Raw genomic sequence first — 14050 nt, forward strand, 5'->3', positions numbered from 1 at the left:
CAGCAATTCATACCGCCAGCGGCCTGATACGTCGCCTCTGATAAGGCCCCTCCCCTTTCCTGTAGCGCTCTGGGAAATTGACCAATAGCGATTAAGCCTCTCTCATGCGGTGCTGGGTGGGAACTGTAGTCCCGATTTTTACGAGACGCTTCGATATTCACTTAATCTCTTTTATTCAGCCCCGTGCAGACTTTTCTCTCCTCATTTCAGGTTTAAGATATTCAGATTCCGCTTTCGACTACCTCCACTCACGGCTCCAAGAACGAGGGAATCCCCGACAGAGATCCGGCCAGGCCTACTTTCCCCAATTGAGGTAACAACAACAACAACAAAAAAGAATCGGAAGTTGGTCCGACACTGCACTGCGCCCCCCGCCGACACTTCCGGTCCGGGCCGCTTTTCTTCAGGAATCGGCGTTTGCCGATCCGAATGGCGGCGTCTTGCTTCGTTTGGCCGCTGGCGCTTTGGATCGTAATAATCGCAGCGACGACGACGACCCAGTCGAATAAGACGGTGACCGTTCAGGCCGCGTCTCTTTCTCCTTCCCTGCCGCCGAAAGAGAAAAGCCACGAGAGTGCCTCCCGGCCCGCCTCCACCGCCACAACCGCCACGACATCCGGCTCCCCGCCGTCGGGGCTGTCGGGATTGGGCCTGCCGGCCCTTCACCGCGCGCTCTACGTCGTGGCCGGCCTGGCAGGCATCGGCCTCCTCTACTATCTCGGAGGCCGCACGTTTCGGTGAGGAAGAGCGGCTTCCATACGGGTGGGGTGGGTCTAGATGACCTCTAGGCATGCCATCCAATTTGGCCGCCGCCTTTAGGATAAGGATCTACTTCAATTCAGGAGAGAGGGAGGGAGGGAGGGAAGGAAGGTAGTAAGGGAGGACAGAGGGAAGGGGTGGAGAGAGGAAGGATGGAAACAAGGAAGGAGAAATGGGAGAGGAGGAGAGGGGAGTGTGAGGAGAGGAAGGGAGAGGGGTGGAAGGAAGGAAGGAAGGAGACATGGGTGAGGAGGAGAGAGGAAGGAAGGAGAGAGGGCAGGGGTGAAGAGAGGAAGGAAGGAGAGAGGGGTGAGGAGGAGAGAGGAAGGAAGGAGAGAGGGCAGGGGTGAAGAGAGGAAGGAAGGAGAGGGGTGAGGAGGAGAGAGGAAGGAAGGAGAGAGGGGAGGGGTGAAGAGAGGAAGGAAGGAGAGAGAGGTGAGGAGGAGAGAGGAAGGAAGGAGAGAGGGGTGAGGAGGAGAGAGGAAGGAAGGAGAGAGGGGAGGGGTGAAGAAAGGAAGGAAGGAGAGAGGGGAGGGGTGAAGAGGAAGGAAGGAGAGAGGGATGAGGAGGAGAGAGGAAGGAAGGAGAGAGGGGAGGGGTGAAGAGAGGAAGGAAGGAGAGGGGTGAGGAGGAGAGAGGAAGGAAGGAGAGAGGGGAGGGGTGAAGAGAGGAAGGAAGGAGAGAGAGGTGAGGAGGAGAGAGGAAGGAAGGAGAGAGGGGAGGGGTGAAGAAAGGAAGGAAGGAGAGAGGGGTGAGGAGGAGAGAGGAAGGAAGGAGAGAGGGGAGGGGTGAAGAGAGGAAGGAAGGAGAGAGGGGTGAGGAGGAGAGAGGAAGGAAGGAGAGAGGGATGAGGAGGAGAGGAAGGAAGGAGAGGGGAGGGGTGAAGAGAGGAAGGAAGGAGAGAGGGGTGAGGAGGAGAGAGGAAGGAAGGAGAGGGAAGGGGTGAAGAGAGGAAGGAAGGAAAGGGGTGAGGAGGAGAGAGAAAGGGAGGAGAGGGGAGGGGTGAAGAGAGGAAGGAAGGAGAGGGGTGAGGAGGAGAGAGGAAGGAAGGAGAGAGGAGGGGTGAAGAGAGGAAGGAAGGAGAGAGGGATGAGGAGGAGAGGAAGGAAGGAGAGTGGAGGGGTGAAGAGAGGAAGGAAGGAGAGAGAGGTGAGGAGGAGAGAGGAAGGAAGGAGAGAGGGATGAGGAGGAGAGAGGAAGTCCTCCATAAGTTGTGAAGTTCACCTTCCATCCAGCCCAGCCCGTCAGTTGACATGCTAGCTGGGATTGATGGAGAGAGTAGTCTTAGAACATCTGAAGGGCATTCAGCTTGGCGTAAGCTTGATCTCTGTTATTCATTTCCTAATGGAGAAACTATTAGCAGCCAAGCAAGCATCCTATCTTTGTAAAGTACTGGTTCTGTTTGAAAATTATCCAGTATTAACCGGAAGTGTTAGATTGATACTAAATAGTGGCAGTTCTTGGAGATAAACCATGAGGAACACTTCAGTATGACTGCATGTGGAGCCAATTTTATATCTAGGTAGTCCTTGACTTACAACAGTTCATTTAGTGACTGTTCAGTTACAACAGCACTGAAAAAAGTGACTTAGGACCCTTTTTCACACTTGTGACCATTGCAGCCATCCCCGTGGTCACGTGATCAAAATTCAGATGCTTGGCAAGCGATCCATGTCTGTGACGGTTGCAGTGTCTTGGGGTCATGTAATCACCTTTTGTAACAACCTGTCAAGCAAAGTCATCGGGGAAGCCAGATTCACTTAACAACTGTGTTACTAACTTAACAACTGCAGTGATTCACTTAACAACTGTGGCAAGAAAGGTCACAAAATGGGACAAAACTCACTTAACAAATGTCTCAACAACATACATTTTGGGCCAATTGTGGTTGTAAGTTGAGGACTGCCTGTAGTGTCCTTATTATATATTTGTTGTTACTTAGAATGCATTGGTTAGTCTAATAAATCTAATATATATATAATATAAAGACAGGAGCTCAGTCTTTGCTCAGTTGCCTGAGACCACCTTTTTCCCCTGGAGATGTCAGCCACCATGGAAAACTGGTTGAGACCTCAGTCACTAAAGCCCAACACTGTCTGTTAGTCTAATAAACTTGATTTAACATTGCCTTTAAGGGGGAGTCCTCCAAAACTGGCAGAATTCATACAGCAATGGTACCGAAAGGCCTCTGGATCTAGATAGCTTCCGTTACTAGTTCTGGACAGGATTCCACTGTCCTAGATTAAAGTGGGCTAAAATTTGGAGGTGATCGTAATTTCCACAGTTCAGTCTCAAGGAGCAGTTGCCATCTGTGGTCAGGAAGCTTTTATACAACTGCAACTTATACATTAGTTGTGCCTGTATCAAGAGGCCGTGCTCAGGGTCACACATGCCTTCGTCACTTCCCGGTTGGGCTGTTGCAACATGCTCTACTTGAAGCTGCCCTTGAAAAGCATTTGGAAGCTGCAGCTGATCCAGATTGTGTCACACTGGACAGTTTTGGGTGTGCACCCATGTTATGCCACTACTTACTGAAGCTGTACTTTCAGTACATTTCCAGCTGCAATGTAAGGTGCCAGTTATGGAGCCAGGGTACTTGAGAAGTCAATAGTCTCCCATCTGTCTCACTAGATCAGGGGTCTTGAAACTTGGCCTTTTTATGATTTGTGGACTTTGTCCACAAGTCATAAAAGGGCCAAGTTTCAAGACCCCTGCACTAGAGATAGCAAAATGGGCCTCCAGGACGTCCTGTAAAGCCGTGTCTTTTTATGGAACAGTGTCGTTTTATGTTGTGCCTCCTTAAGTCAGAGGACCTACCCTGTGGAACAACTTCCCCTTGAGATTTAGATGGCTCTGATCCTGTTGGCCTTGTGCTTTGAAAATTTGATTACATTTTTTTTGCTGGTTTTATATATAAGTTCCTGTCTTGCGCTTTGTTAGCCATGTGGAGTTAGCTGAGGAAGATGGCCAGTCATATGGATCTGTGAAGTAAATTTGTGCATAAATTCTGCAACTGATTGTAGGCTTATTTCATAGGACCAGGAAACCTCCACGGAAAAAATACGGACTTCTGTCCAACTCAGAAGATCCCATGGAGATGGCTTCTCTCGAAAGCGACGAAGATACGGTATTTGAAATCAGGAATTTGAGACGGTGAGAATCAGTTTCTCTGTGTGTTCTTTAGTTTGCTGCAGCAACACAAATGATTCCTAGTGACAGGGCTGCAGGATATTGTGATTGGATTGCAATGAATTATAGATTCTTTGCATGTTAATTACTTTTTGCCTATTTTGTTCAGGGCTGGAGACCTTAAGGCCCTTCCAATTATGTTTGTTTGCATCAGCCTTTGCTAGCCTGGATTATGATGTTTAATTCGATAGCTTTAATACTTGAACAGAATTTAATTTATATCGGTTTCCTAGACATTATGTGGTTTGATTGTACTATTTTTTTTGTAATTTTTTAAATTGCAATTTGTCTAGAGTTATCCAATTGAGAACGGCAGCTGTATTAATCAAATTAATAAATAAACCAGGCAATTTCAAATCAAGAAGACATGGAAATGTAATGCTGTGTATATTGACTCAGAAGTAAGTTCTGTTGAAACTAATGGATCACATTGAACCATGGTTAGTCCGTAGAAACTGTTTTCTGTTTGTACTGTTGAGCTAAGCGTTCAGCTTTTTTCTCTGGTCAAGTTATGGAATTGGGAGTTAACTTCAGTCTTTGTTCATAAAAATACGTATTGCCCTTCAGAATTTCTTACCTTTTAATAACAATTTTAAATCTTTCCCATTTATTTTGGACATTCTAGCAAATGAGAACAGGCTACCTCTTAAGTCTGTCCAGAGTAATTTATTTCATTTTTTAAAAAAAAATGATTTATCACTTGAATTGCCACGATGTGGACCGATCTGTAATTTATCTTTTTCCAATACTAAAATGTTTGTATTTTAATATTAAAACTTACATACCGCCCAATTCCAAGCAACTCTTATTAGTATTTAAAGTTTCAAAGGGGGGTTTATAGCACATGAAAGTCAGCTTAGGTGATTCTGAGCTAATCACCAGGAGACTGTGAGTTCTAGTCCTTCCTTAGCCATGAAAGCCAGCTGGGTGACTTTGGGCCAGCCCCCCCCTCCCTCACCCCCACCCACTCGGGTTGTTGTCATGCGGAAAATAGGAGGAAGAAGGAGTATTAAACATGAGCAGTACCTTGAGTTGTTTATAAAAATACTAGAGGGAGGGACAGAGGAGCATGAGGATGCTCTGAATCTCTTCCTCACCTTTTCTGCTTTTCCAGAGCTGAGCAACTGTTTCCCTTCTGTCCCTTCTCAAGGCCGGAGCTAAATTAGGCTGTGCTGAAAAATCCTATTAATCCTCAGAGTAATCTGAGACTCAAAATTATGCAGTGACAGGAGAGCAATCCCAACTCAAGAGAGGCGCACTTAATTCAAGCTAAGAATCCTGATCGCTTTGGATGTCATTAGATATTATTCCACATAAGTGGAATAATATACAGAATTGCAGCTGCAGCTAATTATCTGGCTTCCTGCAGTGAACAGAAGTCTCCTTTAGGCAAGGAAGCTTTCCACTAAACGGTAGCTTTTAACCAATACGATTAAACACCCGTGGTAAATTTTGGTAGAACATGGCTTTGACTAAATTGTTTGCTACTAAAACGCCTATCTACGGTGATGAAAGGATGTTCTCAATGAACGTCGTTTATGCTGTCTTTTAGGATGCGTGGTCTGATTGGACACATTAAAGAAAATAAAACACAACAGCACCTCAGCAATTAAGATTGCTCAGTTGAAGCACTGCAACTGTTATGCCTGTTGACATATAGGCTAAGCCACCTAACGCAGGGGTGTCCAACCTTTTTGGATTGGCGGCCTGATGGGAGGGAGAGTCAGGCACCTTAAGTGCGCAGGCACAAACGTGAATGTGGCCACAGGTGCACCACGCAAACGGGGCTGTGAGCATGCACGTGAGGCTCTCAGTAATGGTGACGCCTTTGTGAGGTTTGTTGTAGCACCGCTGCTGCCAGGCTCATGGCGATGCTACCGCTGGCGCAAGGCTCGCACTGCAGCCCGCAGCGATGTTGCCCCCGGCGCGAGGCTCGTGCCCCCGTCCCTGTGCAAGTCTTGCGCTGCGGCCTGCAGCAATGCCACCCCGGTGTGAGGATTGCGCCACCACCCCCGTGCAAGGTTCGCGGTGTGGCCCGCAGTGATGCCATCCTGGCATGAGGATTGTGCTGCTACCCCACGGAAAGATCGTGTTGCGGCCTGGAGTGATGCCCCAGCAGGTGGTTTGCGCTGCCACCCCTGTGCGAGGACAAGGTTTGTGGAAATGCTGCCACCTGTGCGTGGTGTGGCGCTGCCGCCCCACGCGCAACATTCATGGCAACGCTGCCGCCCGCACAATATTAGCAGTGCTGCCACCTCCCAAACAATACTTGCAGCAGCAGTGGCACACAGGGTGTGTGTGAGCACGCACGTATGCACTGCCCAGTTACTCACATGGCCCGGTGGTCAAGAGGCCACGGCCCAGTAGTAGGCACGGCCCATAGGCTGGGGACCTCTGCCCTAATGGATGATTGATGTTAAGACTGGAAAGATGAGAAACACATGGAAATGGGAAAAAAAGATTAACTAAATGCTAAAAGTTGTTTGAATATTGGCAGAACTGGTATCTCAGTGGGAACAAAGTTGCACAGCATTTCTGAATTGAAAAATTACCCTCTTGCTGTACAGATAGCCCAGGGGCAGGCAACCTTGGCTCTTTTATGACTCTTGGACTTCAACTCCCAGAACTCCTGAGCCAGCATAAAAGAGCCAAGGTTGCCTACCCCCGAGATAGCCCTTGACTTACAATTGGTTGCTTAGCAATGGTTCAAATTTAGGGTGGACTTTTCTGAGGGCTACTTATGAGCTGGATTTGAAGTCCCAACGCCTCCTGTAGTCACGTGGCTGACCATGGGAAAACTTGGCAGCTGGGTCACATGGCTCTTTTGCAGCATCCATTGATCGTGTGACCACATTTTATGACGGCTTTGCTGAAAACTGTGCCAATAGCAAACCTCCGTTTTGCTTAATGACTACAGCACCCACTTTATGACTGGCATTTGCTTAACGGCTATTGCAAAAAAAGGTCAAGCTGGGTCAGTCATCCGTCCGAGCTGTTTTGGGACTGTCACAAGTTATGGCTATGATGGGCAGGTTCCATTTATGGTCATAAGTCCACAACTACCTATATAATGTCTACTCACTGAATTAATCTTGAAGAGCAGGGATCTTCAAACTTGGTCTTTTTATGACTTCTAGACTTCAACTCCCAGAATTCCTCAGCCAGGCGAGGAATTCTGGGAGCTGAAGTCCACAAGTCATAAAAGGGCCAAGTTTGAAGACCCCGTCTTAGAGGAACAAAAAAAGATCTTTGAAGCAGATCCTGATGTTTAAGTAAGGACACCTGTCCTGAGTTGCAATGGTCTTTCAAATAATCTGATCCTAATTTTTTTTTTAAATTGGTTGAAAGGTTTAAGTGCAAATTTCTGAGCAGTCAAAGTGGCTGTTTTGTTTGGAGGCACAATTGTCTCCTAACAATCTGCACATTTCAAAAATACAATCTAAAGCAGACAAGCCGTCAAACTTGTGACGTCATGCAATGTATCAGGACAGTTTTGCCATATCAATTACTACAGGCATAGTTTAATCACATTTTAATTTTTGTATCCTGTTTTTTATTATGTATTGCCCTGTTCACCGCCCTGAGTCCTTCGGGAGAAGGGCGGTATACAAATTAAATTATTAAATTAAATTAAATTGCCAGTAATGGTGTGATGCGTCTGGCTGGGCCGGCAGTTTGACACCCCTGATCTAAAGCAAGGGTCTTCAAACTTGGCCCTTTGATGACTTGTGGACTTCAGCTCCCAGAATTCCTCAGCCAGGCATGCCTGGCTTTGGAATTCTGGGAGTTCAAGCCCACAAGTCATCAAAGGGCCAAGTTTGAAGACCCCCTGATGTAAAGGCACAAACCAATCCACTCTTAACTGCAAGTAGGACTTTGACTTGTAAAGTTGCACACAGCTTGATGTCAGCTGAGCACATTTAGTCCAGCTGGCGCTAAACCTGAGCTTACCTTAAAAGGCAGCCTGTTAGTGAATTGAGTGCAGTAGTTGAGTCTAATGCTATTCCTTTGTTTCCTAGGTGATATTAGGCCTTGTGGTTTTTTCCAGCTTGACCAGAGAAGACGCAGATTCACCAATGGAAGAAACGTCAACCTCTGTCACTTAAAATAATAATAATAATAATAATCCTGAAGTTTCTTGCGATGTGAAAACCTAGCAGCAGCGTGAAACTTTCTCTTCCCTTCCCTTGAACAGGAGAACTGTCGTGCAGCCTCCACAGTGAACGTATCTGCCTGGAGTTGCAGAATTGCAGAAAAAATTTTTTTACAAGGGTTTCCCGGGGTGGGTTTTTTTCCTACCTTGCTAACCAATTTGGGACGAGCGGCTAAGATGCAAAGCTACCAATTGGCAGTTTGGAGCGGGTGCCGGCTGCTGTCGCTTCAGCTGGGATCTTTCTTATAAAAGGAAGTTGGACCTTCTTTTAAGAGTTTGGAAGATTCACGCGTGCACTTTGTGGCATATGGCCGCCCTGAGGAAAAAGCCTGCGGCTCCAGGTGAGGTGTGGCGCATCGGAGGACACCCGAGCAAGGCCAAGTCACTCACCAGCTTCTGCGTTGAGGAACTGCAGGCTGCCCACCTCGTTCGGCCTCTGCCTGGATCTCCTGTTCTACTTTCCTTTGGTTGTGTCACTGAGGGGAAAAAAAAAGTTACTGTCTGCTTTTGAATCTGGTTGTTTGTGAAGCAATATCATTCTACAAATTGCTGGAGCAAGAAACATATGCAAGCAGTTAAGTTACTCTGATGATTACAAACACGGTGCTGGCACCTGGTTAATTTTTGCAAAAGAAATTTGTTTTCCTTTACGGCTGATTCCATTTCAGTGACCCTGTTCAGGGCTCAACTTGATCCACGCTGGCCATCCCTTCTTCTCCCAGGGAGAAGTAACACAAAACCACAATAGATTGCTTAACGATTGGAAAAAAACGTGTTTACAGTGAGGGATAGCAGAAAATGCACCATTAGCATCTTAAAAACGTAACCTTAAGGTGTGTGTGTGTGTGTGTGTGTGTGTGCGCGCGCGTGCGCGCGCAGGCTGGGCAAATAGCTGCAGACAAAAATACATAAAACCTGGCTCTTCCTGGTTAGATAGGAAAGATTTCCCAAATAAATTAATCCGGGACATCTTGAACATTTAATTCATTGTAGTTCTTTCCTCTTTCACAGTGATCATATGACAAGCCAGTCAGTAATATTTCCAGTTAAATACAGAATATTGTTTTGGAAAAGATAGTACTTGGAGAAATAAGAACTGGATGTGTTTTTGTTCAGCCCAATAAGTGAGCAGTAATACGAATCTGTTATTGCAGCATTTCTCAACCTTGGGAGCTTTAAGGCATGTGGGCATCAACTCCCGAGAAATCTGGGAGTTGAAGTCCACATGCCTTAAAAGTTCCCAAGGTTTACTGCATCTGGCCAGTAACAGAGATACTACGTGTCCTCAAATAAAAATCTTTCTTGGGACCCAAGAAATCAGCAGTGTTTTAATTACCGAACTGCGAGATGATCAGTCAGGCATTTTTCCTTTCGTGGTTTATTGGGACCAGCTGCTGTTCGGATGGGAGGGTTTTTTTTGTTTTTTTAATGATTTTAAGACAGTAAACCTGTATTAAAACAATGCAATAAAATGTTTTCACTTTTAAAAATAAAGCAGGGTAAGAGAGCACCTCTGTGTTAAAACTGTGACGCTTGTGGGATTTTTTTTTTCCGTTGCTGTTGTTTCCAGAGAGAGAAAAACCCAAAATTCTTCAGTTAATCAATAATAAATACCCCTCTCCTGCTTGCTGTGTCTTCTTCAAACCTGGGATTAAAAAAAATGTTTTGTGGATCTGCAAGTGAGCCGGTTTGTGTTTGTTGAAATCGTGAAAAACAACCTTTACCAAAGGGTGAACTCCAGATATCTTGGGTTGCAACTCTCCCCCCCCCACTCCTCACCGCCGGTGTACAGGTCGTCCTCGACTCACAACTATTTGTTTAGTGACCATTTGAAATTACTATGGCACTGGAAAAAAGGTGAGGACCGTTTTTCAGGCTTACAACGGTCGCAGCGTCTCCATAACCAGGTGATCAAAATTAAGGATGCTTGGCAACTGGCTCATATTTATGATGTGCTCTGGGGTCATCTGACCACCCTTTTACAACCTGACAAAGTCAGTGGGGGAAGCCACATCCACTCAACAACTGTATTCCTGACTTCACAACTGCAGTTGATTCACTTAACTGTGGCAAGAAAGGCTGTAAGTCGGAGCAAAACTCACTTAACAACTGTCTCCCTTAGCAACAGAAATATCCGTCGTAAGTTGAGGACTACCTCTAGGCAAATTCCTTTTCTGGGATGGCCGTAGGGCAGTGTTTGTCATCCTTGCCAACTTTTAAGTTTATGAGCAGTATTTTGAGGATCTCTACCTTGTCTCAAAAGCTATCGGGAGATGCATTTATTCCATGGTTATTCCCATCCCTTCTTTCCAGCACTCTTTATGGGTCCTTGATGCTCTTATGATTTTTAATAAAAACCGCTAGAGAGTGATGACAGCCAGGGCATCAAGATCACATGAAGTCTTAATACCACTTGACAGTGCTTTGGTTAAGGCCACACTTGGAATACTGCATCCAGTTTCGGTCACCACGATGTAAAAAAAGATGTTGAGACTCTAGAAAGAGTGCAGAGAAGATCAACAAAGATGATCAGGGGAGTGGAGGCTAAAACAGATAAGAAACGATTGGTGGAATTGGGTAGGTCTAGTTTAAGGAAGAGAAGGACGAGGGGGGACAGGATAGCCGCGTTCCAATATCTCAGGGGCTGCCCCAAAGAAGAGGGAGTCAAGCTATTCTCCAAAGCCCCTGAAAGCAGGACAAGAAGCAACGGATGGAAATTAATCAAGGAGAGAAGCAACCTAGAACTAAGGAGAAATTTCCTGACAGTCAGAACAATTAACCAGTGGAACAACCTGCCTCCAGAAGCTGTGAATGCTCCAACACTGGAAGTTTTTAAGAAGAGACTGGGCAGCCATTTGTCTGAAATGGTATAAGGTTTCCTGCCTGAGCAGGGGGTTGGGCTAGATGACCTCCAAGGTCCCTTCCAACTACTACTACTACTACTACTTCTTTATTATTATTATTATTATTATTATTATTATTATTATTATTATTATTATTATTATTATTATTATTATTATTATTATTTTATTATTATTATTATTATTATTATTATTATTTTATTATTATTATTATTATTATTAAAACCTACCGAAATGTTGTTGCTGAGAGTATGGAGGTCACAGTGCCCTGACTTAGCCTCCCTAGAGGTTGCAATTTCAACCTCTTTGTTCTTGTGGGTGACAATTTTCTATGCAGGTAGTCCTTGACTTACGACCACAATTGAGCCCAAAATTTCTGTCGCTAAGTCAGAAATTTGTTAAGTGAGTTTTGCCCCATTGCACACCCTTTCTTGCCACACTGCAAGAAAGGGTGAATCACTGCAGGTGTCAAGTTAGTAACATGGTTGTTAAGTGGATCTGGCTTCCCCATCCAGCTTGCTTGTCAGAGGTTTGCAAAACCTGATCACGTGACCCTGGGACACAGCAACCGACATAAATACATGCCGGTTGCCAAGCGTCTGAATTTTGATCACATAACCATGGGGGATGCTGCAGTGGTCATAACTCTGAAAAACGGTCACAAGTCACTTTTCTCAGTCCTATTGTAACTTCAAACGGTCACTAAACGAACTGTTGTAAGTCGAGGACCACCTGTATTTGTCGGGACAGTTTGGCCAAACGCTTCCTGCATTTCAAAATCTTTAAAAAGTTACTCTTTTTAAAAGGAACCTTGCTGGGGCACTGCCTACAATGCAGCGTTGCAGGTGAACTCTGCCCACAGCCCAGAGTTCGTCCCTGATAGGCTCAAGGTTGACTCGTCCTTCCATCCTTGCAAAGTCGTTAAAACGAGGAGACGGATTGTTGGGGGCTATACGCAAGTGAAGTTTACATTGTAAACCACTTGTGAGAGCGCTCTAGTCCAGGGGTAGACAACCTTGGCTCTTTTGTGACTCGTGGACTTCAATTCCCAGAATTCCCGAGGCCAGCCATGCTGAGGGGAAAGGGAGAGGTTTCCAAGCTGAGCCATGCTGGCTCAGGAATTCTGGGAGTTGAAGTCCAAGAGTCATAAAAGGTTGCCTACCCCTGCTACAGAGGTCCCCAACCTTTTGGACACCAGGGACCGATTCTGTGGAGAGAGTTTTTTCCGTGGACCGGAGGGTGTGTGTTTTCGTGTGCTGCCTGCATCTCATGGATGGGGTTTTGCTTGTTTGTGCTGACCAGTTGTACTGGCATGCTGCGGCCCGGTACTGGTCTATAGCCCAGGGGTTGGGGACCCCTGCTCTAAAGCAATATGGAGCTGTGTATGTCTTTCCAGTGTTATTGCTACTGCTACTCCCTCCATACTGAGATGTAGTATGTCAGAAGAAAATGCTCCGATAATTCCGAGCTGCTACTTTTCAGTTCTGAATGTTTTCAGGCAAATTAGTCACAGCTGCATTCATGTACCAAGCCATGGTTTCTTTCCATCATGGTTTGTCTAGTTTAATGAATCATGGTTTATTAGTTTAATAAAAAGGACTAGGGTTGTCATGATAGCAGCGTTCCAATATCTCAGGGGCTGCCCCAAAGAAGAGGGAGTCAAGCTATTCTCCAAAGTGCCCGAAGGCAGGACAAGAAGCAACGGATGGAAACTAACCAAAGAGAGAAGCAACCTGGAACCAAGGAGAAACTTTCCTGACAGAACAATTAACCAGTGGAACAACCTGCCTCCAGAAGCTGTGAATGCTCCAACACTGGAAGTTTTAAAGAAGATACTGGACAGCCATTTGTCTGAAATGGTATAGGCCAGGGTTTCCTGCCTGAGCAGGGGGTTGGACTAGATGACCTCCAAGGCCCCTTCCAACTCTTTGCTATTCTCAGAATTCCGCAGCCTGTTTCTGGGACTTGAAGTCCTCACATCTGAAAAGCTGTCAAGGTTGAGAAACAGGGCTCTGAAGGATTTGATAAGAGCCAAAGGACAGAACTAGCTAAACTCAAGGTCTAGTTTTCCTAAAAATCAGGTTAAAAAAACAAACAAAACAAAACACAAAATCTGGTCACTTTTCATTCAGCCACGGTTTATTTCTTTCTGGCAATCTGCTCTTTTTCACCCAAATGAAATGAACCTTTATTGTCAAAGTACAACCATGTGTACATTGAGATTAGCTGAGCCTCCCTTTGTGCTCCCACCCCACAACACACAGTGACAACAAACCCCTCCATCTTACTACACCATGTGAACCAACTACACCACACACCGGCCTCCCAAGTCAATACTGCATAAAATTCACAAAAGTTATTTCTCATTCAAAAGCCTAACAGCCCACGGATAGAAGCTGTTTTTCAGCCTGTTGGTGCGGCTGGCTATACTCCTATATCTCCTACCCGATGGTAGGAGAGTAGAGAGATACCGACCAGGGTGTGAGTCAAAAGATGGCTCTTCTAAAGAGCACTCTCTTCCCCCCCTTTTCCCAGAGCTCAAAGCTATTTTCCTAGCATCAAAAAAAAAATATTTTTTTTAACTAATTATCCTAATGAAGTCAGGGGAGACCTGGTGTTTCTCTTGCTAAAAGAATACGAAATGGGGTGGTTGTTCTTTTATTATTATTATTATTATTATTATTATTATTATTATTATTATTATTATTATTATTATTATTATTGTTGTTGTTGTTGTTGTTGTTGTTGTTATTATTATTATTACTATTACTATTATTATTATTATTATTATTTTATTATTATTACGGCTAAAAAAGCAAATACCCCTATGCCTTTTCTTCTTCTTTTTTGACATTGATTTGTAAAGAGATGATCCGTCTCTAGTTTCTTAATTCATCACCTTCCTTTCTACCAAGTCCACATCCCAATCTGAAAAAAATCTTTTAATGAAATGGATGGGAGGGGGAGATGTGTGTGTGAGAGAGAGAGAGGGAGGGAGGAGGAGAGAGAGGAGAGGGGGAGAAGAGAGGGAGGGAGAGAGAGGGAGGGAGGAGAGAGAGAGAGAGATCACCTGTTTTTATTGTAGAGA

The 14050-nt window shown here is 45.3% G+C and overlaps 1 protein-coding gene across 2 annotated transcripts; it reads left to right on the forward strand.

The window, feature by feature from the left end:
- The first annotated feature begins 162 nt into the window (after nt 1–162).
- On the forward strand, nt 163–9719 carry FAM174C (family with sequence similarity 174 member C). 2 transcript variants are annotated; one of them, XM_081321567.1, is made up of 3 exons: nt 163–737; nt 3796–3912; nt 7968–9719. In XM_081321567.1, exons 1-3 carry the CDS (start codon nt 430–432, stop codon nt 7969–7971), a joined length of 429 nt encoding a protein of 142 aa, XP_081177693.1. In that variant the 5' UTR covers nt 163–429; the 3' UTR covers nt 7972–9719. The 2 variants fall into 2 exon arrangements, with proteins under 2 accessions (XP_081177693.1, XP_081177692.1); XM_081321566.1 differs by having other exon boundaries at nt 3796–3886.
- The last annotated feature ends 4331 nt before the right edge of the window (nt 9720–14050 follow it).

Source organism: Vipera berus, assembly GCF_964194415.1.
Source record: "Vipera berus genome assembly, chromosome: 1".
Classification (NCBI taxonomy): Eukaryota; Metazoa; Chordata; class Lepidosauria; order Squamata; family Viperidae; genus Vipera; species Vipera berus.